This window comes from Neocloeon triangulifer, unplaced genomic scaffold, assembly GCF_031216515.1.
Source record: "Neocloeon triangulifer isolate White Clay Creek 2 clone unplaced genomic scaffold, ASM3121651v1 ptg000014l, whole genome shotgun sequence".
Lineage (NCBI taxonomy): Eukaryota > Metazoa > Arthropoda > Insecta > Ephemeroptera > Baetidae > Neocloeon > Neocloeon triangulifer.
Window position 1 is genome coordinate 10,200,783 of NW_026775556.1, and position 25,967 is coordinate 10,226,749.

The 25,967-nt window shown below is 40.2% G+C and overlaps 1 protein-coding gene across 4 annotated transcripts in view; it reads left to right on the top strand.

The window, feature by feature from the left end:
- The window catches only part of LOC132202024 (band 7 protein AGAP004871-like), a 54,441-nt gene that overhangs the window by 5,967 nt on the left and 22,507 nt on the right, over window positions 1-25,967 (top strand). The window contains exon 3 of one of the 4 annotated variants that reach the window (XM_059628643.1): window positions 12,791-12,850. The exons of 1 other annotated variant lie outside the window; for it this stretch is intronic. In XM_059628643.1, coding sequence (XP_059484626.1) covers window positions 12,791-12,850 — 60 coding nt within the window. Of the gene's footprint in view, window positions 1-12,790; window positions 12,851-20,341; window positions 20,719-21,165; window positions 21,319-25,967 lie in introns of those variants that run through there. 2 more of the 4 variants (XM_059628646.1, XM_059628647.1) reach the window with 2 other exon arrangements.

The following is a 25,967-nucleotide window of genomic DNA, read 5'->3' on the forward strand; positions in this document are numbered from 1 at the left end:
TCATGAAAAGCATCTTTCACTGAAAAGAATCGCAAGTCTCAGCTGATAAATTAAAGCAGCAACAACGCTTTAGGCATTTTTTTTCACTCTCTTTAGCAAAACGGCTTCATCAAGAGCAGCTAGTGCCGGACAAAAAAAGCCATTTTACAAAGAGGGTGGTGCGCTGTCAATTAAAAGCCGTTGCCGAAGAGTGCGTCATTAAGGCGGAAAACGATCAGCCTGTGTTTTTTTTCTCCTCTCTCGCCAATTAGTGGCTGCGCGCGAAACAAATTGCCGCATGATCAGCCACCCACCCCAAGCGCCCAAAAGAGCCTCGCGCGTTTTTATTCGCTCTAAATTTGAACTGCGACCGTAAAAACGACGAGTCTTTATTAATGCCATTTGTATTATCAAAGCCAACCAACCGACTGTGAGATTTCACTCTGTGTGTAGAAGACATAGTTGTCGTTTTTATGCTCGCTCGAGCAGAGCATGACGTCGTTAAATTTAAAAATAATCACACACAGGCAGCACCTCCAGAGCAGACCTAATAAAAGTAATCCGCCGCCTCACGGCATCATCATCGTTTGCATGATTTGAACCGACCGTCCTATTTGCGGCATCCCCGACGAAAAACGAAAAAATCTACTTTGAAGCCGCGTTCATTTTTCTCCGCTCGCGTCACAGCCGAGGGCGATTTTTCTCCGGACGACCTCTCCGATAACAGCCAGTGATAGACTCAATCGGTTGGAAAGTTGCAGACGAGCCGATTTAATCTCCGCGGATTCTTACACGGCAGTTTTCACACCACTTTCTGGACTTCTTTTACCGGCCATTTGGCAGATTTATTAAATGAAGAGTGGAGCGGCAGTTCCTTAAGCTCGCAGCTCGTCCGCGTATTGATTTTGGTGTGTTCGAAGAGTGTGCGGGTATTTTACTGCAGAATTGATTTTATTTTCTTTCTCACACATCAAAACGGCTAAAAAATATAATTTAAAAATATGGGGCTGTTTTTGTGTTTTTTTCCGCACAAGTGCTATGGGAAAACTTTCATTTCTCTTCAATAAAATGTCTTACAATCGTTTTTTTTTACTTGGATTTGCGCCATTGATTCCAGCAGCAGACCCTGATTTACGGCCTGTACTGATACGAGCAGACGATTTTATGACTGTAATTTCTTGTTCCAATATCGTTATCCTCTCTTACGAGTCGCCACTCTTCGCTATCACGCAAACGATTTCTACTTTTTTTTGTCGACATTATGTGCCTTTTTCACTCGAAAAGCCAGATTGACACTATCTGAGAATGTAAAGAAGTTACGTGTTATTTTGAAACTGCTTCCAGAGAAACGGTTTAATGCTAAAGGAAGAAAACTTCACTGTTAAAAATCTGGCGGTGCCAAGTTATGAAGATAAAAAATAAATCTTTCTGAAGCATGCACGGACTTGTGACACGTGATGATCTATTATGAGTTAGTAGTTAAATGTTTAAACTTTCATAGTCTAAGAAAATTAAGGCGCTTAAAATAGAAGCTTTCAGCCATATTGCTCATAAAATATTTTGAAAACGTAGACACACCATATTGTCTTCTTCTTTCCCTTTTCTCTAAACAAAAGTATCGACTTTTCCATATGTTCTGCTTGGAAGAATGATGACGTTTGCCCCAGTAAACAGTGCACCGTTGCCGGTCCCCTAAGTCGAAAGTTGACGTGACGCAAATAAAACGCGCAAAACACGGCCCCCGACCATAAAACCCTGCTGTCCGTGAAGGGAAGCAGCTCGGAACACGCCGTTTTTTTGCCGGCCTGGGAATAAAATTAAAAGATAATGCCGAGCGAATAAATATTATCGCAGCAGCGCACTGCAGAAGCTATAACATTAAATCCAGCCAAATTGACCGCGCCCAGGAGGATTAATTTCCTTTATTTACCTCCCGGCTCTTTTTATCTCAGCGGTGGGATCTTTTAGAGGAGAAAGAAAGATGGTGCACACCTTACTACAGAGTTCACGCCTTCGCCACCGCAGCCCGGTGGGGGGCCTCGTGTTTGCGACGCTCATTCGGATCACTTTTATTTATTGTTCTTCAACTTTTTTTGTAAACATGAGCGGTGCGATAAATACATTGCGTTTTATGTGGTGGTCGAAGTCTTTTTTTAAACTCTGCAGCAGCAGTTCTGACTGACCACTGCCGCTTCATTCACATTCCTGTTGTCTGGTTTCAAATAAAAAGAGCGGGCGCCAGACGATGTGACTTCATTATCATTTCGGGCACTAAACTTGAGATTTTATCTCTTCGAGCGCACGACGACTCGTCCTTTTTTCGCAAGTGCTTGTTTTGTTGTAGCTTGTTTGGTATTTGATTATCGTCGTGCTCAATATTGCGGGGAGAGAGTGTCTAGTTTTTATACAAGTGCGCCACAGCCCGAGATGTGGCTCTTAATACTGCTGCAGAAATATTGTGGCAGCACCACATACACGCACGGAGCGTTGCGCTGGAGAGTTATTTGCCCAGTTTTATGAAGAGAGGCTTACAGAGATGAAAAATGTTTTCCTCGTAAAATGAGATGGAGCGTATGTTTGCATGAAGTTTCGGCCAAGTAATTTGAACTGGCTCGCGAATGCTAAATTTTTAATTTCCCTCATATTCACGGGCAGGCTCAAATTGAATATGTGATACCTCATTTACTGACCCTTAAAAAGCAAATAACCCGGCGTGCCTGGAAAGGGCTGTAAAGAAAGCAACTCAAAAAAGTTAGTGCCTGTTTGAACTCAACAACATCTGTTACTCTCAATGGCATGAAATTTATATTACTTTTCCACGATTCCTCTCATATTTTAAATTCAAATAAAAATGTCTTACTGTTAATGTGGAAAGAGATACACGTGGTTCATATAAAAATATAATTTAAAACGAGTATATAATTCATTTTTATGAAACTGTCGCACGATAGAAAAGTAAATTAAGCTCGTGGAACTACAGCGTCGTTATTTATGTTCCATTTTACACTGCACTGCATTAGTTTGCCCACAGATGGGAGTGATATTTAATTAAATTAATCTTTGAATTATGGCTACGGATGAAATATGCACTATGACAGTGAGTGTGAATTTATATGCTGCATAAAATTGCCATAAAAGCTCAATTAATGAATATTTCAATCCATTTGAAATGAATTCTAAAGTTTTACAATCTTTCAAATAACTTTCAAACAAGCTACTCTGTTGGTTGTGTTGAACAAATTCACGAGCACAAACAGATTGAGTGGACGCAGTCATTCAGAAAGGAAGGTTAATTTAATTTGCTGTTGTGCACGATGAAATTCATTACAACATGAACAAAGCACACGCAACGACGGCAGCAGCTCTGGACCGTCGGAGAGCGAGCGTGTGTTTAATAAATGAATATTGCAGCAGTGGCCGGGCCGAGTGGATTCCAAACTGTTGCTGCTGCTGCCGAGAGTGGAGAAAAGCGGGCCTGGCCATTCGAATTCACAGAGCTGCATTGCGCACACCACGGCTAATTAAAATTTACATCCTCGATTGCCGGTAATTTCGCACGATAACAGTGACGTAGAGGGAATTGCTAACTCACTCAGCTCACCCTCCCTTACGAAGGCTAGGGGAGAGGGAACCACTTCCAGTCATTTTATTATCGGAGACGACCATTAGGTTGTAATTGTCGCGATAAGTTTGATTTACTTTGACCGAGACATTCCACGCTGTAAATTTCAATTTTACTGCCGCTGACGTCATGAACGTTGCGTCGGGGAGGTTTGTTTTTATTAAGGTGGTGGAATTTATAGGTGGCTTTTAACTTTACACAAATGACACTATGAATCACTGGAAGCTTTTCACGCGCTTTAATGATGTGCTTTGTTCAAGAAGCAAGCGTTCTTTTGCTAAAAATAGCAGAAAATATTAAATTTTACATTTTGATTTGCCTTTGAATTTTTCAACAATATCTAATATGTAAATTTGCCAATATTTTAAAATTTAAATTATTAATTTAATTAAAATTTAATTATTAAATACTTTAATGCACTTTAAATAGTCTTAAATTATTCTAAAAATTATATTTTCATGCATAAAAAACATGCGTATTAATTAAGTGATTTATACGCTTAAATGGAAATTGAGAGAGAGAGAGAGAGAGAGAGAGAGAGAGAGAGAGAGAGAGAGAGAGAGAGAGAGAGAGAGAGAGAGAGAGAGAGAGAGAGAGAGAGAGAGAGAGAGAGAGAGAGAGAGAGAGAGAGAGAGAGAGAGAGAGAGAGAGAGAGAGAGAGAGAGAGAGAGAGAGAGAGAGAGAGAGAGAGAGAGAGAGAGAGAAAATCAAACACTAGAAATTGCAAAAATATTAAACGCTCGCCTTCAAAATTAACTAAAATAAACTTTTTCTTAATATTATTCTTGAAATTTGCTATAAAAGGTTTAAAGAATGGCTTAAAAGGTTTAAAGCATGGCTTTTCTGGACCTCTTGATCATTAACAACAGTAAAATTTGGGTAGAAATTTTAACATCCCAAAGGAACTCTAATGGCATTCAAAAAGAAAATTGTATCAGAACGTTTGTTTCAACTTTTTGCAGAAGCTTGTTTGGTAGCCTACAAAGATCTTTGCCTAATACACCAACGCAACTCTGAGTTATTCATCTTTTTTTTTCAAATGATAAATGATGCTTTGAGCTTACAATGGAATTGTTATTGTGTTCTTTCAAAAGCAACAACCGGCTTCCTTTTAAAAGAGACTAGATGTTAAGTAGGGGCGAAATACTGTATCCTTTGCTTGCAGCTTGAGAACGCTTGTAGTGACAGTGTGCAGGCGCGGCAAACAATTTATTTCAGAGCAAAACGAAGCGTTTCACAATGCAAATGAGGCAGAAAAAGCGCGGCGTTTCAATAAATAGAAACGCTGCAACGGATTCAGTGCGGTGCAAACATACACTCTCGCGAGAGATAGAACGAGCTAATTCCTCGAGAGGATTGTGTTCATTAACGAGCAGCTGCTGCATCATCTGCATTTCGCAAGTCGATTTTCCTCGTGCTGGTGCAAACATCGCTCTGCCGGGATAATAATTGCTCGCGCGCGACAACTCCACTTTAAACCCTTCTAAGCCTTATAACACCGTATAGGAGATAATACAGAATTTCCATGGTTGCGAAAGAACGAAAAGAAGGAATAGTTTGTCGCGCGCGTGAGCTTGGAAATATTTAATCCGCACGCCACATGGTGCACTCGACGGAGCCTAGCGAAATGAATTTTTGCAACTGGCCAGCGGCGACGGGGTGGTCGGACGGTCGCACCACTCTGCAGCGCACAAATCGTAAAAAATTATGGGCAATAATTCATGGGTCCCGCTTTGAGTTTAGTTGCTGCCAGAGTGGTTTGTGCCGTTGCCGCGTGCGCGAACGGACGCTCGGCGGAAAAAGTGAAATATAGATGCGGGCAAAAAGCATCTCACTTCATGAACTAGGAATTAGTTGCGCCCTGCCCAACCTTGGCGCATAGTAAAATCGGCCTGAGGTATTGAGAGGGCTCACTTTGAAATGTACCGGGGCATAAATTATTACACGCTTATCCCACAGCTGAAAATTTATGGCTTTGCTCCGTATTGGTCTATATTTCTGAACGGGAATGCAATTTCCTTCCTGAAAAATTTAGTAGTACTCAAATAGTTTCTTTACTTATTATTTATTCTTTATTCTCATTTAAATCGATATTAATTGATACTAAGAAAAAAAAAGAACAGCCGAAATTTGTTGTTAATCATTATAAAATTTTCAGATTTTGAATATTTTTCTGAATGGTAGTAATTCAGAACTAGCCTCTTGCAATTCCCTTTTTAATGATATCAATGTTAGAATCTAGGTAATTAAAATTTAACAAGTTTTATAATAATTAAATAATATATATATATATATATATATATATATATATATATATATATATATATATATATATATATATATATATATATTTTTTTTTTATGTTTAATTTTATTTTTAAATTTTAATATAAGCATTGAATTTTTTACTTTTTATAATTTTTATAAATAAATATAAACCATTACAAATACTACATCATGCATTACCTTATATGTTGCATTAGCTCTTCAATATTTTCCAGAACGAAAACAAATAACCTACAATTAGAAAATTGTTCTCCTCTATACTAAAATTTATTCTCCTGAAAACTTTCATTAGTAAATTTCAGAACAGAAAAGTGAATTATATTATTCTCGCATTTCCTCCTTTAATATACACTTTCCATTATGCACAAAAATATATTTTCCGAAAAGTCGCTTTGTTATCCTATCTGTAGCACTTTTCCTGATATAATACTATGAGCTATTTTAAATTTTGCCTCAAAATAATTTATTCCATCATAAATTTCAGATAATTTAAATTTTTTTATTTTTTTGTTTTATTATTCAACTCCATGTAAAATTTACATGAGCATACAGTTAAAATTTTTATTTGTTGGTGTAGTTGGACGTGCTAAAAAGTTTCATAATAATTTTTACATGCCCCTTGAGGGCGAAGTGCACGTTGTTCCGCGGTGCGGAAACAAAAGTCGTGGCGGCGGATGAATAACCCCGAGCGCGTTGCGCCACTGAGCGAAAATCGCAAGCACTTGTATAAATACTGATCTCTCTCGTGTCATCCCAGAGTGCATTGCAATTGCCTCTGATGCGCACATTTTTCACGCAATATTCCGAGTGCAAGCACAAACTTGCCGAAGAACTCTGTAATTTTATGCTGCAATAAAGAACGCTCTTCCAGCATTTCCGAGAGAGCCGGAGAGGGAAATTACGATCCTCTTTTCCTCTCCGTCTCTTTTTTCCGCGCACTGGTCTCTAATGAAAAACTGCAAGATTAATGACGGCTCCTTTGGAAATTTATTCTCGCGGAAAGCAATTATTGTTTGATGAGATCCACTGCAAATTTAGCAGCAAGAGGGTAGTTTGTCCTAGATGGATGAAGCCTCTTAAAAATGGGACACCTTAATGAGAAATAATTAATTCATGGCGTTGAAAAGAAGCTCCGAAACGGAAATTTTCGCCTCAAAAGGCTAGAACAATTATGGAAATGAGCATTGTAAGAAGAGCTTTTTGAGGCATATTATGAATTTTTTACCCTTGAAGTGAAAAGGGCTTTGGGGAAAGGCCTCACGCTTGAATCGTCTTGGCCCAGTACAAAGCATTGTGAATTCCTGAGGTCCCCCTGGAGGAATTTGTCTCTGCTGTGCGGAATGACAAATTGCTGCGTAGTTTGGTCCAAATAAAAAGCGCCGTCGCCGGACAAACTGCAGCTCATTACTCGGCAGATGCGTCATAAAAGTCGATAGCAATTTCGCGCGCGGCGGAGGCCGATCTGGGCTAAATAAAAATAGCGAGCGCGCCGCGGAGGAAACGGATTAAGTGTGTTCGCAAGCCGGCCGTTTTTACGGCGCACTTGACACTATCCGCCTGTGAAATAAATACAAAGTCCGCGTAAAAACGCGAGCGCTACCACAGAGTGTAACCTGTGTGTCGTGGAATAATAATAACAGCAGCCGCCGCGCCGGATGACAAAGTGATTTATTGCACTGGGAATTTGTGCTTAACAAGACCGCGCCGCGATGTTTGTCATTATCTTTCTCGCGAGTTTTATTGTGTCGTCTTGGCAAATCTTTTCGCCGCAGATTCAAATCGGGCATACCTATTGGGAATTGTAGCATGCAAGAGTAACAAATAGCCACAAAGTTGAAAAGAAAAGTTGGAGGGAATAAAATCAAGCAATAAATTTCAGCAACAAATTTAATAATCATTTTTCAATCTTTTATAAATTTTTGTTGTTTATTTTCCACATTGTTATAAATACATTGTTGACATTCAATTGTTGAAAACAATTTATTTAAAAAAGGAATTGTTGAACAAAGTGGATCAATTTTTTTTGCGAATTTTCGCAAGGAATGAAGCATTTTAGAGGAAAAAGTATTTTTACATAATACAAATATTTATGCAATTATTAAATTATATTTAGCAAAACTGCTTTCGGCGAAAAGTTTTATGACAGTAGGATGTTTACAAAATTTAATTATTTGTTCTACTCATATTCTAAACGTTTAAGTTATTTTAAGTAATAGAGTGAAAGTATTACAACTAGCAGATGTTTGTTAAAATACTGAACATCAAAAGAGGATGGCAGATACAAAGAACCCAACACAGAAAGAACGAACAAACACTTCAAAATTTCTGTCACAAAGATACTCTCAGAGGGTGGCAAATGAGCTTGTTTGACATTTTACAATACATGTGGTAGCAGGTTGGTTCTGGGCTTTTCTGCCCAAATATAGTTAAATTTTATACTTGTGATTTTCCACAACAATTAATTATTTTCTCATAAATCATCTTGTTTGATCATGACGCATGTATTTTATATTTTTGCATTTTTAATATTTGATTGAATTTATTGCACAGTTAAATTTTTCATAGTTAATTCAAATTTAACTACTTTTTATCTTCTTCTCATAGAATCAACAGGCATCAAGATTGCAAAGGAGTATATTTTAATGACACCGACTACCCCACTGGCTTTTGTTGGCCATAAATTTGTAGAAACTGAAATGCAATATTTTGAGGAATATTTGTCAAAACGCGTGGTTTCGAGATTCGTTTATCTGAAAAATACATATTTCACAGTGCTAATGCCTCCATTAGATTGTTGTTGGCACGGATGTTTTTACGAATGTTTGTATTAAAAATAAAAGGGGCCGAATACAGCAGAAGCAGAGCGGTTCGAGAGAGGCGAAAAAGAGCGGGCGGGTCGGCGATAAAAAGCATGGCTGCTGGAGAGAGAGAGATGGGCGATTGCCAAGAAATATCTCCTCCGGAGAGGAAGATGCGAGCAATTTGCCATCATTTTATCCTTCATTTTGACTCGACGAATATTGTAATGGTGAAAGTTGAGCGCCCCTTTTTGCACTCGAATCAAAGCTAACCGACTGGAGGAGCTGCGACCGAAGCCAAAAACGCGATAATTGAATTTGCGTGGACGTAACAAGTGGATCAAACATTCAAATTTAATCCCACCCTCTACTCCGTTTCCTCACGCGTAGATTTATGAACCCTCTCCACACGAGGAGGAGTCGGGTTACCTGAAGGGGCTGTTTTAAATTAAGACCGGCTCTCCGGGAAAATGAACTGCGCCCGCCCGAAGGCGCTGCTCCGGGTTATGGATGGCTCAAACGTGGGTGGATTATTTTCATACGACTTCTCGCCGTGTAAATGTTTATGAGTTTCACCGCGAGGAGATTGACGCGCCGGTTATTTTCTCGAGAATTGCTGGGTATATATTTGGGACTGGCGTAAAACAGCATCTCTTCACAATCGTGCTGTATATATGTTTATGGATTATCGACCCGAAATTCAGGAAATATAGTCGCAACTCTGGCAAATCCGGCGCACGCAAACAGGAAAAGCGCGTTTCGGTCACGTGAAATTGTATTTATGCGTTGTGCAAAAAGCCGTGCTCGGATGTCACAACGGACGCGTGCCAGACGAACTATAACTTATTCACGCAGCCTCCCACAAAATCGGGTTGGAATTCGGGCCGGGTCGCGCCTCGGAAGGCCGCTGGCGCATTTCGACAATGCAGCAGCGGCAGCGCGTGCATGCCAAATATCCGCAGTATCATTACGGGCCCGTGTACGCATGAATCCTACACATGCGTAATATCCCGGGCGCAGCCCGCCGGCCTCATCATTGAAAGTGTGCACCAACCAACAAGCGCGTGGCCTGCCCGCTCCGGCGCGCTCAAAAATCGCGGCTTCATTTAATCCCGCGCATTCCGTGAATATGTAAAATGATTTTATTATCAGACCACGTAGACCGCCTTAATATGCGGCGGAATCAGTCGCGCCCCGGGACGTGCACTTCGTTGTCTGCTGTGGATAGAAATGGAGCGAAAGAGGGACCCTAAATTTTTACGGCCCGGCAATATCTGCGTGAATTATGGGCTTAATCTGTTTCGAATCTGCTCCAAAGTGGCACGAAATTTGCCACAGCCTTAAAAACTGATTCAGCTGGGAAATGGAACAGATTGCTCGGCTAATCGCAGAGCATATTTGCTAGAGTGTGTTTTAACCCAAATATTTTGTTGGGAAACCAATAAAATTAGTTTGCAATATCGTTATTTTCTTCTTATCTTAAATTAATACCTTTTGCAAAATTATTTTAAAATTTTTAATTATATGAATCATTAATTTTATTTTTAATTTTCAATTAAAAATCTTTTTAAAATTATTCATTAAGAAGAAAAATTTATATTTTATCCTTAAGTTTATTTAGTTTGCTTTTGAAAAACTCCAATTCTCACATATTATAAAAAAGAGACGATAGGACATTATTTTTAACATCAACCTACACTCTAATCTAAAGACATTTGGAATATTTGTTTGGTTTAATTACGTTTTACATGTAACATCTTAAATTGAATTGAATTTTCTTACAAAAAAAATTATTTTAAAGCGGGGCAGTCATGTCAATTAATCATCACAACCATAAAATACACACAATAAAAATTAAAAAAAAAATTATAATAATTCGCACAGTTACATTGTTACAAAAAATCTTTATTTAAAAAATTATTTATCAAAAAAGTAAATAATGATAATATTTTCAAACATTTTCAAATAAATTTTAAACAAAAATTGCTTAAGAATGTAATGACCAGCATGGAATCAATCAGTTAAATGGAATTTGGCGCTCTAGATTTGAATTAATTTCACATTAAATTGAGTTTTCATTAGTTAAATCCTTCCGGCATCCGCATTTCCAAGAATCGTCGTCGTGTTTGTTCGGCACGTAATGGAGAGGAGCGTGCGCGAAAAACGGAGGAATATTAAGTGCCTGCTGAACCGACGCTCTCCAATTATCAAAAGAAGCGACAGTCAAGCAGACAGACGGAGCCTGGTTCTGCTGGGAAATCAGCTAGAATGCAAATTTCCAGCTGCTGCTGGTGCCGTCGGCGTCGTCGTTGGTGCGCACTTATTTAGAAAGTCTAATTAGATCGCTAGTGAAATTTCAATTTCCTGCCGGAGCAGAGAACGCTCGACTTTGTTTTTAGAAGCGATGTTTCGATTTCAAAGAAGAGTAAAAATACAGACAAAGCGACGCCCAATAAATCGAGCCGATTCGAGCAACGTCGCATGTAAATTATTTTTATTGCCTTGCTCTCGTTTGAGTTCAAAGCGGCTTTTTCATAAATTTTCCTGGAGAACTAAAATGTAAATATAAAATTGTACCATTCTCTTTCGTGAGGGAGATTCACCTTTATTTGGATTGCGTCCAAAAAGAAACCACACTGGTGTATCCACCTCTTTCTCTCTCTCCCTCGGAAATAACCCAAACAAATGTAAATAAAAGAGGGAAAACGAGGCGAATTAAACACGGCGTGCTGCATCTACTTCATAAATAAATTCCGACGTCACAAAACAAGGGCCAGTTGTCGTAGATAATTTTAACAGGACCACGGAGCGGCCAGAGAACAAAGCACCGAATAATCCTGACAAACGCTTTGTTTGGCTTGCTCGCATTGTGCGAGTTTGTTTTAACCGGCGGCGAATCCTTTAACAAAAACTACACGCTTGCACCTTGTCCGCTGTTTTAGTAATGGCGAATCTGGGAGAGTGGCGCAGGGTCCTTTCCCAGGACATTTTGAAACCAAAATGAGAGCTTTTAAGGTTATTACAAATTTGTGACGAGATTCGAATAAATGTGAAATTCATAAATAATTTATCATGTTGATGGCTCGAACCGTTCCAAATAGGCTTTTAGCAGATTATTATCATTCTATTCATTCCTTGAAACAAATTTTTACGACTGGCTTGGAAAATAAAATCACGTTTTACGGTCGATTCCTTGCGAGTGTCGCCACTCTGGTTTTTTCCGAAGGTGAAAGCAATGTCGTTGCTGGCGTCACATTCAATTACAAAGTCTTATCAAACGAGAACTACCCTCATTACCACACTTCCTTTCTCGCTGCAAGGAGCACAAAGGGCGGAGAGAGGAATTAAGGCCGTCTATTACGAGCTCGCATGTGCCACGTACTGCTTTTCCCCGTAACTTTCATTCATACTTTTTATCTTGTGCATAAAATTCACGCTGCACTCTGTAAATTATCTAGGCTGGCAATAATCCGAGAGGGTGCCACGTGTGTGCTCTCTCTCTCTATCTGGATCACGTACTATTTTTTTTTAACATTATGCACATGTGTGAAAGGCATTATTTTTCTTTGCACGAGACGTATATATGAACTCCGTTTCTTTGAGGACGGAATCACGCGAGGCACATTACTTTCCGCCTTTCTTCGCGCGACGGAACATAAATACGCGCTGCAATTTGTTGTGAGCTGTGACGCCGTTGAAAGAAATAGTACATTATTTGGGCGTGCCAAGTCTAGCTCAAAATTGGCCCAGCCATTAAAATTTCAAATTTGTTCGCGTCTGGCAGGGCCGAGCTTTTGTAACAGCAGACGAAAGAAAGAAAACGTGCAGAGTGAAAAGACTCGTAAAATTGGCTGTTTGTCTTGCAAAATTTAAATGGACACGTTTAAAGCTAAATTTTCGTTAACAAGATGAAAAAAGTGAAAGGAAATATGTGTGCTTTAATCATTTTATTATTTTCTCATTGATAGAAATTCTTCACCAATATAATTTCCTATTTGATTTCAACCATTGCATTCTCATTGTTGTGTTTAAATGTTGTATTGTCGCATTGAAACCTCTTTTGTTCAATCAATTAACCATCAAGGGTATGATTTCTGTTTTTAAAGTTGCCACAAATCACCTTTATAGCTGCTGGAATCGTCTTAGAAAGAGCCTAAATCTAACACGTAAGTTTTATGGATGGGCTTCATAAAAGCTGCAAAATATCTTTCTTGTAATGCTAAAAAACAACACTTAGTATGGCGGCTGGATGGTTGCATTGTCCGTCTAGAATCATTACATATAAAATAGCATTGTACATCATGATTCCAATCCTCTTTCACTTTCCTAATCTCTGAAACCGCATTTCGCCCCACTTTTGCCCAGGATTAAAATTGAACCGGGATCAACGTCTGCAATTAATTACACGACGAGATTTGTGCATATATAACTCTGGGCATCGGTGCTCCACTCCACTTTTGCCAAGGATTATTTCCACGTCATGCATTCAGCAATCACTTTTACCGCGCGGACAAATGCAACTCGCTGTCACACAAGCGTAAACAAAGCCGGCGGGTTGGCGATCAGATTGAGTCGCAGGTCTACCAGCGGTGACCCTATTCACATATGCAGAGCCGCCCCATCGAATAATTGCGATGCACTTCGGCAGCTGCGGTTCGATCGCGTGCGAGTGGTGCTTTTTTCGCGTGGCACGTGCGATATTGTGTGCGACTAATTTATTCCATCGCGACCCATTTCTCCGAGTTGCGGGATTATGACACCCCGCCCGGGGGTGTTATTGGCTCGGGGCGTGTGCTGCGATTGCAAATTTGGTAAATGAATTTTGAAATTCCGCCCGCGCGATGCGGTATAGACTCGTCCGTGCTGCTGAGCGGGCATAAATATTGCGCGCCCGAATGGTGTTTGGTTATTAAATTAATAAATACGGGCCGGCCGGGCTGCCGCAACGGGCGAGAGAAAATTGGGAGGCGTGCATAATGGCCGCACTTTCGGGCCCCGGCGTCGGCAAATGGGATGCAGTTTTTCACGCGCGTGAATATTATATTATCAGATTTTATCTTGGTTTGTTTTAGGGCGCTTTTACTGCCCTCGTCTCTGAATAAATTTCGGCTGCAATTATCTCCGGAGATTGCGTTCCAGCCAGACTGTGTTAAGGGTTGCTCGTGCGAATGACGTTTGAAAGTAGAATGCTCTCTTCAGTGAGGAGAAGTAATGCTGCAATGGAGAGCAAACCGCACTGCAAGACTCGCAGCAAAAAACAAAGCACCACCACTTGCAAAACACCCGGTTTGTTCGTCCGGAAAATTTAATTCGAAACCGCAGGAACACTTGAAACTCGATAAAACCGCATCAGCTGCTGGTAAAGCAGTGCTTTGTGTTATTGTGTGTACCAAGCGCTTCTGCAATCATGCCCATGCAGGAAGCTATGATGTGTTGCTCAAAAGCTGTTAGGAAAAGTAGGCAACGTGTGCAGCAGCCTCGTCCTCACGGTTGCATACCGCTGCTCTTGTACCAAACTATTTCCACACGTTTGCTTGGTATAGAAAATGAGAAATAATGCCGATGATATTTTTACCTGAAATTTTTAAAAAATTTACCCAATTTGTTGAAAAAGAAAGAATGCTTTAAAATGGCATCAAAAAATTTAAAACATTTGCAATTTTTTAATTTAAAATTTTTACTAACCCATTCATAGTTTCATATCATATTTTAAACAAAATAAATTTAACCTATTTATTTCCTAATTTTTGAATTGTGACTTTTGTTATAAGAGATATCTTAAGATAATATACACAAACAAAACTCAGTGCCTATCAGACTTCAATGCTTTGTCAATTGACTAAATGAGTTGCCAATGATGCTAGGAATTTTTTTTTTCCCCCGGGAACAGCAATAAACAAAATTCAGCGAGCTTTATATTGTCAGCGGCGAGCTTGGGTTGGCAACCGGCTGCATTCGTCTGCCACTTTTCTGAGCGTCTTCTCCCCCATCGACCGACACGGCTTTGCCATTTCCGAGAGGCGATGTTGTCAGAAGAATTAAATTTAATCCCTGAGCGATCTCGGTCGGTTGCATCGCACCCAACTACGCATCAGGGCTACCGTCGTTTTTCTCAAGTGTGCATGGCCTCATTCCGCACACAGGGAGGGACGCCGGCAAAAAAATAGCATAATGCGCTCATTAATATTCATACGAGGCCGCGGCGGTGATGTCCTCTCGGTCGCGTGTGTTTTTATTATTTCACGAGGCATGCACGGATGTTTATTGATTCGCTGCTCGGAACTGTTGCTGATTAGCATCACCGAGATACAAGCCAGTGCTAAATTTAACCAGCCTCTTGCGCAATGAAATTGCACATGGAAAGTGTCAGAAGCTGTTTCTGCGGAAATCGACCAATGTTTTTACCCGCCGGATGAATTGAATCTCCATCGCGTCAAGCGCACTTCCCATGACAAGCTCATATAAACACGTTTGCGGTGGCGAGTGGTTGTTAAAAATTACGTCCGCCCGGTTATTATTGCCGTGCATGGAAATCGAAAAATCCATCCGGCCTGATTGCAAAATCGATGGAAAAGTGGCATGCATGATTAATAAAGCTAAGCGAGCGGCGAAACGATTTTGCCTCGCCGGTTATTAATCGCCGTTCTTGCGCCTGGACTAGACACTAATCTGCTTTGCCGCAAAAAGGAGAACCGTATGCTCGGGTGTGCGTTTGATTGTTTCGCCGAAAGCCTGGAAGAAAAATGATATAATTTTGCATAGATGAGGGCGGTTGAGTTTTATATCCGTTGGCAGGCTCGGCCGCTGTGGTAGACTCGTAAAATTGCGTCGTAACAATAAAAGTTTGGTTACCGAACAGCTAGACGCCCGAGATATTATATGGTCATGGCCGTTAGCCCAAGACCTTTCAGAGCCCACTCGACGAGAAAGAAAGAAAATAAATAAATAAATACATAGAGTGTAAGGAGCGAATTACGCCGAATTTCAGCATGTCTGCCTTGATGGGCGCTTTATTGTCCAAATCAAATATTGAGACGTAAAGGCGTCTCTTTACGTCAGCAAAATTGAGTGCATCTTTTTTTCCCCAGAAAACCCGCTGATAGATGGACGTTTCCATCTATTTTTTGCTCGCAGATTTTCGGCGCCGTCGCTTTCCACCGCGGCAGAAATAACGCACAATCATGCAAATACACCAACAAAAGAACACCCGGCCATTATGTGAGAATTCAGTCATACGGAGCTGAATTCTATCATATAATACTTTAAATATTTCTTAATTTTATGTTTAAATTACCTCTTTCTTATTTATATGATTTTTTATCAATTGCTTAGACTATTAAGAATTTTATTTCTACTTTGCTTATCAAATTGAACTGGTGAAAAAAGCAGGCGTAGGAGTAGGTTCTTTTCAGAAATGTGTTGAGCATGAAAAGATATTCTTGCAGTTAAAATAAAATGTAAATATTAATTTACGTTCAGTTCAATCAATGAGAAACAATTTCAGAAAGAAGACAAAAATTAAAATGAAAAAATATTCGGGCTGTTGCAACTAAAAATTATTTTTAATGGGTTATGGATTTAAAGTAACGGATGACAATATATAAATTTCGCCAAATGAAATCGGAACGGGTCAGTTGAATTGCTCGAGCCTAGTGAATTTTTTCCCTCCCGAGTCCCATCTCACTTTGAGTTTGGGCTGCAGCGTGACTGCACCACTCTGTTTTTCTGTAACAATTTATACGCATGGTTGGAAAAAATTTAATTCAAACATAACAATAGTTTCTCACAATTTTTCCCATTGGTTTTCCGGCGGCACACATCGGTTGAATTAAAACAAGGAATTCCCGCGTCGATTTTAAAATAAACTGGCGTTGCGGGCTCCGTTCGACATGATGAATTCTTCATTAGCTCTTCTTTGTGTGCTCTCGAGCGGGATATATATCGAGCCAAAGGTGCGCTGGCAGCCGACATTCACCCACCCGCTCTGCAGACATTAATTAATGCTTGTCCGTCCGTCAGACACATTAGCAGCGACCCCGGTTCCTTTTCAATCCCGACTTGGGAAAACAAATTAAGCCGGCGAGTAGAGTGAGCGGTGGAATGAAGTCTCGCTCTCTCGCTCAGCGGTAGTTAGGTAAATTAATGACTGCGAATTAGCATCTTGTGCAGCCACACGTACGTCGGGCGCGTCTACTTTCAGGGGCGTGCAGCCCGCAGATAACGTCTGCAAACTGTAAATAATTGGCATTATCTCGGCAGCGTCGTAAATTCACATCTTGCTTGTGATTGGTTGCGTGAGCAAGAAATCGCGACGTCAGCTTCCGCACTGGTGGTTCCCAATATTGTGCTAACTTACTGCTTGCTCTTCTCTTTGGAAACCGATCGATTTTGCTGCAAAACGGGGTAGATTAGAAAATTGGGCGCGATGCAGACAAAAAAGCAAACTTTTTAACAGATACGTGACTAGTTTTTATTTAGATGTTTTATTAATTTTAAATGATAAATATACGTAAATATTTTTTTTTGTAATTTTAGGATAAATCTACATTTTTCTTAAAAAAATGACACGTACATAACTTTTCATGTCCATCAAGTAAGCAAAAATTCTTTGCGCTTGCATGTAATTTTCAATCTAAAATTGCTTCACAAAACGACTTTTTGTTTTTATGTTACAAAATTACCTCTAAAACGTTACGGCGTAATAGCAATTTATCGACCTGACCCAAAATTCTCGTTCTTTTAAAAACTCCCATTTTCACGTAAACGGCCGCCAAGCTAAAAAGCCAGCCCGCTTATTTAGGACACCTGAAAGCAGAATTTTCCGGCTGCAAATTTGGCCACTGGTGGGGGAGGAGGATGCCACCCTCATAATGAGGTCCCGGACTTGAATAGTCTCGCGGCGAGCAGCGCATTTACGTGTTTTTCGGGGTCGAATCGATCCTCTCTTTGTACGCCAATTTTACCCTCTCGCCACTGCACAACACACAATATGAAGAGGCGGGGCGAAAAATTCAATTTATCAAGCAATATTTCATGCCGAGGATGAACACGAAGAAGAAAAGACGGAGGAGCTGCAGCGGCGAGGAGTGTGTGTGTGTTTTGTATGTGAAGACGCACGCGGTCGCTGTATGTGTGTGTGTGAGGAAGAGGAAGAAGTTGCGGACGACTCATAATAGAGCAGGATGGAAAGTGCGGTGCTTTTTATCTACAGACCTGAAGGGTTAGGCACAAAAAAGCGCCGCTGGCCAATCAATTCTGCCTCCGTGCTTTTTGCAGAAAGGGGAAATTTTACCCCTGCTTTTTGTGGCATTTGCGTCACTCCGTTTGCTGAGATATACACTAACTTTTTCTTCGCCTCCCTGCTGTCGTGGTGCAAGAAATATCAATTAATTCCACATTGATTGAGCCATCTTTTGAAAATGGAAAGAAGAAGAAGGCACTGCACGAGAGTGGTCCCTGAATGGAGGAAAGCTGGTGCCACACCACTATCTTGATGGTGAGAGCGAGCGAGCTCTCTCTCTCACTCGCAAGAGAAAGAGTGTCTAGAAAGAAAGTGGTCCTGCTGCAACATCTGTCCTTTATGGATTATCAAGATGGCTGTCTCTTACTTGTGCAGGAAGATTCAATAATATCTGTTGATATATTGATAAGGGTTGGCCGACTTTTTTTCTCTTTTATTTGAAGACACGGCGTAAAAGTTTTAAGAGAATCGCCGCCATAAAGTTGCTCGATAATAAGGTCACATCTTTTGCATATCGATTTTCGAGTAGGCCGAGAAAAACGGAGCGAAAGATAATTGCCGAAGATAAATTTGGGTAGGCCCGTTTGAATGTTGCAGCGGAGAACAAAAAGAGCGAGCGAGCGAGAACGTGCGCTGCAAGTTTGATGCAAATAACAATTTGACCTGGATTCCGCCACGGTCTTCCGCTTTATTACTGCGAGCAGACGGCGGTCCGTCGGTGGTCAGATACTTCCATCGAGTTATGCGCTCAAAAATCCGTGCCAATTTCCAAAAGCACAGCAAGATGGCGCTGCGTGCCTCGGATAAGGGATGAATGCGCAGTGAGGTCATGTCTAACAAAAAACAAATTGACGAATTCCTCCAAACAAAAGAGCAGTCGCAAATTAATTCCATCTTGCTAATGTCAAGAGGACGCTTAAAATTTCATATTATGAAAATTCAAAAAGAAATAAATAAATAAAAAATAAATAAAATAAAAATAAAACGGGAACAGAATTTATTATTTTTTTTTCTTTCCATAATTTGTTATAACTCCAAAAATTTTCATTAATTATATTTTTTATACAGAAATTTTTGCTGTGAAATTAAAATTACAACTGCAGTTGCAATGTAATAGCTTAATTTGTTCATTCTAAAAAATATCAATGTAAAAGTATTAATCAGTTAATGTAAATCAAATAAGAGTTAATTTAACTTTTTGAATAAATTTAACAAAAATCAATCATTACTATATTTATTTTTCTTTAACTTACACAAGACCGCAAACTTTTCTTTTTCTCTGAAGTCGAATACATCTTAATAATAAATATATTTCCAAACTTTAAAATACTTTGATATTTCTTGACAGAGCCAATCGCTTGCTTAATAATTATTCCAAATGCAAAATTTCATTTAAAAAAAAAAATTAATCAAAAAAGAAAAATATATAACCGCATGCACTAAATTTTTACAATCCAAATGTGCATCTATATAATTTTTTTTTTTAAACTCAAAATACAAGTCCTTTTGCAATTTTATAGCTAAGTTGAGTAGCTAACGTTTAATATTTAATTGACTTTCAATGAAATTACACAACACATTGAATTATGAATTTATGATACAATTTTTAATTATTTATGCATAGCGGGGTTTTTATAAATAAATAAATAAAGAGTCATTTTTTATTTAAATAATTTAATTACTCGGAATAAAGGTACCAAAATAATTCATATTTATTTTCCACCTTTGTTAAACAAAATCATATTTTTCCTTACTTTCGAAAGGTTTGAAGCCAGTACATATTCATAGTTTCAGACTGAAAAAATTTAACACTTCTTGACAGGGCCAACTGCTTCGTTAAAATTATTTGATATTTTTGAGTGAATTTTTTACATTAAACAAAAAAAATCACAACTCTTAATAGCAACTGATTGCATCTTGCATCGCAAAAATTTAAAAATCACAAAACAAAATTATAGGTGCAATTCTACAAATTTTAGTTGCATCTGCCCTTTTTTATTGTATTTACGGAGTCAGAAGGCAATAAATTAATTATATGTTTCTTAAACTATCGACACTGACTGCCAAAATAACCAATTTTAAATTATCAAGAAATCATTGCTTGGAATTTAAGTTGATTAAATAGAAAATAAGTGAAAAATGAGCAGGCATAAGATTAACACAAGAAACTTAGCATAACGATAAAAATTAGGATTCATAATTAATTTGAATCTCGGCTAAACGGCTTTGTTTTGATAAAGTTTAGTATTTGATATTTTGGTGGTGAGAGAACGCGGGAGCGAGCGAGAGAAAGAGCCCATCGGGCGCAGCAGCGAACAGCATCACACTCACACACACTCACAGCGTGGCGCGCTCGGCTCGCTCTTGATGTGTTCTCCACTCAGTGCTGCTGCCGAGGGTAGGGGAACCAGCAGCGAGAGCGCACCGGGCCACCCAGCAGCCGGAGCAACACATTTTCATGTGATATTACACAAAAGGGCTGTGCTGCTCGGTTCAGCAAGAATGCGTCACGCTCGTATGCAGAGATTGTCGGTGCCGGGCAACGGCTAGCGGCTTCCCGCTAGCCCCATCATGGCCGGTGCAGTGACGATTGGGACAAGAAGTATGTGACCCGCACGACCCGCCAGCCGCGTGTGTCACTTTTGCGTTCGTTTGTGTTTTTTCTGCCCTCCGACCACAAACGATTGACCAAAATTGTGCGATCATTTATTCGCGAGTGCCGGGTCCCTGGCAAAATGGACGGCTCGCTCCGAAGATCCAGCTCAGGAAGGGTCGAGTGCGTGCTTCGCTGTGGTTAGTACGCACTTTTTGATATTATCATTTGACTCCCGAATCGTAGACAGTCCGTTCCTGGTCCCTCCCCCACCCCCGACAACTCTGTTTTGTTTTTGTTCGATTCGTTTCGTATTGAAAAATTTATGCGTCGCCCAACTTACTTCCCGCTGGGTGTGTTTTGCTCTGGGTTTGTTGACGAGATTTTTTTGCCCTCCTGCCCGGCAACAAAATATCATTACCCGGTTTTGCATGTGCCAAGAGTGGTGTCCGTGGTGGACACGGGAAGCAGCGTCGATTCGGCCCCGCGCTGGCGCCACTGTAGCCTCGGGCCTTAATAAATAATGACGCTCGGCTTCCACAGTCGACTCGCAGCCCCTGTGTCAGGTGCTGCGGGGCGCAATCACCACCTTGCTCACCCCCTTGGCACCGGCCAAAACATTCACTTGCCAAGGCCCGCGAGGAATATGCGCAGTGTTCTCTGCTTTTTCTCGCGTTTTGGGTCTTTTTCGGGTTCTTCGCGCGATGATCTCGGCGCGAGCCACTTGACTTGTCGCGCTTTTTCCGCCGGCTGCTCGCATTAATCTTTCTTTTCAATGAGTTCGTCGCGATCTAAACTCCGTGAGTCGTCCTTTTTTGGGAACTCTCCCTACTTACAATTAGAACAGACAGTTTGTTCCCTTGTGCTGTGGAGGCGAGCATGATTGAACAACTCGCAGCACAACTTATTCCATTCCCTCCTTTGGATTGTTGTGTAACTAGAATTAGTTTTTTTCCTGCATCTGACCACCCCTGTGACCTCTTAGGCCGAGTTACGAAATTACTTGTAAAGTGAGCCAATTTTAACTTTTGCCGCCTGAAAATTGTTGTGCCCGTAGAGCCTCTGTAAACAGCTTAGAAATTACCTCAATACCCATTTTTTTTCTCTCTTTTTCTTATGAGCCATAAAAAATATCAAGCATGATTTTCACCCCATTTTTTACAAAACTTTTCCCTCTTTAAAACTTTTGTCGTAAAATGTTTTAATATTGATGTTGAAAAGAGTGAAACTTTTTAGATGTAGTGAATTGATCTTTGGTAGTAGCGTCCGTTTCCAAAAGCTGGCAGCATTTTCTATTTACCCCTCGGAACTTCCACAAACCTACGTCATCCGTTAGTCTGAATCGCATTAACTCGAGTTGAGCCAAGGGCTGGGAAAAAAAGCTCCGTAAATTCAGATGCGGGAGTGTAACTAAATTTTTCACGCGCTCGAAAGAGATTTGTGCCCCGCGAAAGTGGCTCTCCTTTGGGGTTGCTTGATCGATTCGCGTGTTTGCGCGACAGCATAAACATGAATTTATGAATAATTCACGTGCATGTGTTCAATATCTCTCTTGCTTTCGTCGCCCCAAGGTGCTCATTATCGCAATGTTCATTTTTCCCCGTGCAGGTGTTGATTCTCATTATTCCGCCATTATTCGCCGCGCGTCGTGTGCTTTACTCAATTTACCGGGCCGCGCTCGCTGGTGCTGCTGGAAAGGCGGCCTTTATTACAAAATTATGACGTCAGCGGCACCCCGCTACCGCCGTGTAGTGTGAAAATAAACGACTTTTCCGTTGCAACCCGAGAGATAATTATTTAGGTTAGAGAGCAGAATCCATTTTTCTTCGCCGTGCTGCTGGGAAAGTGCCGCTTTTATTGCCACCACTTTTTCTCTTTCTCTCTCTCTCTCTCTCGCTCGCCCTTCTCGACCGATCGCCTTTCAAAAACTGCTCGACGTTAAACGAGACGATAAAGTTCGCGCGCTGCTTTCTTTTAAATCACTAACACTCTCAATTCTCGCGAAAATCTCACTCTCGCTCATATATTATCTAAACAGGCCGTTCTTTCGTGGCTCCGGCGATGAATTATAAATTCAATCTGAAAGGGTGCGCCGTGAAAGGTGTCAGAGAGGAAAGTCGAAAAAGTGGATGCAAGCAGTCGCCCTGCCGCCCGCCTTTGAAATGACGTCTTTATCAATTTTGCACAGCGCCGAGCAAGATGAAAAATTTCTCTTCCTTTTGCAATGTTTCGCATATAAAAGAAATACGACGATGCCCGAGGAAAAAAGCCTTGCGTCATCTGACGGAAGAACATTTCGTGCAACTACTATTTTTTAAACAACTATACGTGTTTTGTGTAAACGCGCCTGGCGTTATTTTCGGAACCATTATTTTCGCCTTTGCAAACGTCAAAAGTTGTTGTTCGTTCCGCTCGAGCTGATGTGCGATACTTTCCGCCCTTTTGAAAGGAAGAAAGTGTGTACGGTGAAGGAGATTTGGCGCAGTAACAGATGCTGTGTTCGCGAATAAAATCTGCGAGACAGGTTGCGAAGACGGCTTTTGCTCCTCCATTTGAATACAAACGGTACATATATTTTGCGCGCGAAACAAACGAATAGCCGGCGCAAGACGTGTCAGCGAAGATGTATCAACCATGTTTGCATGAACGAAATGTATATAATATGAGGTGAAGCTGCAAGTGAAGTACGGTCAAGAGGGTTATCTCGAGCTGGAAAAACAGGATTAAAGGAAAGTTCGCCGCCCTCGGCCAGGACTCCCATTGGAAAAAAGGAGTTATGAATCGCAGCTGGGGAGGCTCCAGGGGGGCAAAAAATTTATCACAAGATTCATATTGTCAAATGGATGGGGCGGCTTTGCAAGTTCATTGTGTTATCCACAGGTCCTGGCTAAAAAGTTCGACCGAGCGAGAGACTTTCGTTTTTTTCTGCCTGGTCTTATCGATCATTTATATTCAGCCTGGTAAATACGTACATTCATTCTTGAGTGAGCGTTTTTTCACATCAGTTTAACTTGATATCAAAATAAATATAAAAAATTATTTTTAATCTTGTTAAAATATTAATGAAAAATTTAAACAATAATTTCTAGTTTTATTCAACTATAATTAAAACACATACTATTTTTTTAAGCGAAAATTCCACAAATGAGATTAATTAGATTAGATATAAACCTATTTTTTATGTGTGTGTTGGTGTTCTAATATTTTTATCAAATTTTGGTAAATTATAAAACAATTTTAAGAAAATAATACACCTTAATTATATTTAAGCATCTTTTTCACTTACGACTGCTCTGCGAAAACTAACTCTTCGCTTAATTTTCCACTTAGGAAGCAGCTGCAGCAGCTCTTACTTAGAAACGTAAAATACTGCCGCCGGAAAAACTTCGTCTTCATCATTTCACCATTTTCCGCTATCCAATTAAAGCAGCCCCTGCCAAAATTTGATAAACCATTTTTAATAGCGCCAAGTTTTACTAGCGGAGGCGCGGCTGCTGGAGATAATAATTGCACGGGAGCAGAGTGCGCCATTAATTCTGGGGCGAAATTCATTTCACGAAACGATAATCTTGGCCGCGCTGGCTGGCGGCGTGTGCTCCGAGCCGAGCGCCGCGGCCCAAGATGATGTCGCCCTCAAGTGGCTAAATGTTGTAAACGCTTCGCTCCATGTAATGACTGAGTTGCAGCAGCGGCGGCAGAAGAAACGCTCTCTCCGGAGCGTATGCCCATTTGTGAGAAGCAGCATCAGCAGAACGAGCTGCTTGTTTTGGCCGAATTTCCATCCAGCTGCGCACGCTAAAATATCATATCCACCCGAGCAAACAAAAGAAAACGAACAAGAAGTATAAATTCATTTTGCGCAGCAGTTGTTGCGAGAGAGAGAAATTTGAAACTTGATAAATTATACAACACACAAAGAGAAACTATGCAATTTTTGCTTATTTAAATATTCATCTGTAGGCTTTTGAAATGCAAATTCCACTCGACGCACAAAGGCCGGAGAAACGTCCGAATGCGAAATGAGCCGGGCTACATTTTTATATAAAATTTTCCATCTTCATTGTGCTCGGTGACGCAACTTGTCGGGTGTATTGATCATGCCCAGTGTCCCCCGCACAAAAATGGCACTGATACATTCGGAATATACATACAGCCTCTGGAAATTAAATTGAATCGCAAGACAAAAAATCAATACCGGCCTCGTTAATCAATGGACACACCGACGTCACGGCCTGAATTATGCAGCCCGCTGGGCGGTTGGGCGAACGAGGGGTGCTTCCAGGGGTGACACGCGCCGCACAATGGAATTCACCGTCATTAATTTGCATTTTTAATGGAAAGCGGTGTGTGTGGGAAACGTGGCGTAACGACGCGGCTAGTAGCCGGATGGCGTGCCGTAAATATTTCCACGCGTAAAAATCGCCAGCTGCCTTCACGTGTGAGATGCGCCCCCTAATTAAATTCATCCCGGCCGTGAGATTCGCTCGCACATTTCGCCTCTGGCCGGGTCGATTTTTCTTGTGCGTGCGCGTAGCATCATTGTAGTCGTAGTGCCAAACACAGATATTACATAAAGGTGTACTAATTAATTAATTTTTTTACATTTTACTATTAGAGCTCAACTATTATAATAAATTAAATTTAATTAAAAAATTATTGGTCTAGAAAAAAATGTTACATTTTAAAACTTGAACTCCTTCAATTGTTGATTAAGTTCATAAAATTGTTGTCGACTGTTTGTTACATTTTTTTTTAATCGTTGAGAGAAAATTAATTAGAATATTAATTCATAAAACTTGTATTGCACAATGTTTACCATAAACGTAATGGAAACTGTATGGAGAAATATCAATTCAGTTTTAAATTAATTTTAAATTATCTGATTTAGTACAATTAAAATATAACCATCAGAACGCCCGGCAACAATCCAAATTTATTTGATTGTTGTGATTAATGGAGCGGCCCTTCATATACATTAATTTTATTTAATAAAAAATAAAAAAGAGCAAATTTTTGTTTTTTTTTCTCTTTTGTTCTTTTTATTACTCTCATCTTATGAAACATTTCTATTCTAAGTTATCTCCGATCCGCGTCCCGTTTTACAGTCCTGCGGGCAATAAAATCGGGCATTTTCGGTCAGTGGCGATAATTAACAAACAACTAGACGCGCCGATAAAAGTCGGCACCTATTTTTAAAGAGTGGGTGTCTGTTTTTCACTGCCCGCGTGGAACCTATTTCTGGCGTGTTTTATTTCACTTTTACTCTCGCTCTTGGCGCATCACTGGTTCAATCTGCCACTGTTTATCTCGCATGATTTGCCCCATGCAATTTAACAAATTGGATTCATCCAAGAGAAAGCAAGTCGAGCGTTGCGCAATAAAAAGTCACAATCGAGATGACGTTTTTGAAACTTTGTGCATTCGAGAGTTCAGCTATAATTCCTGCGAC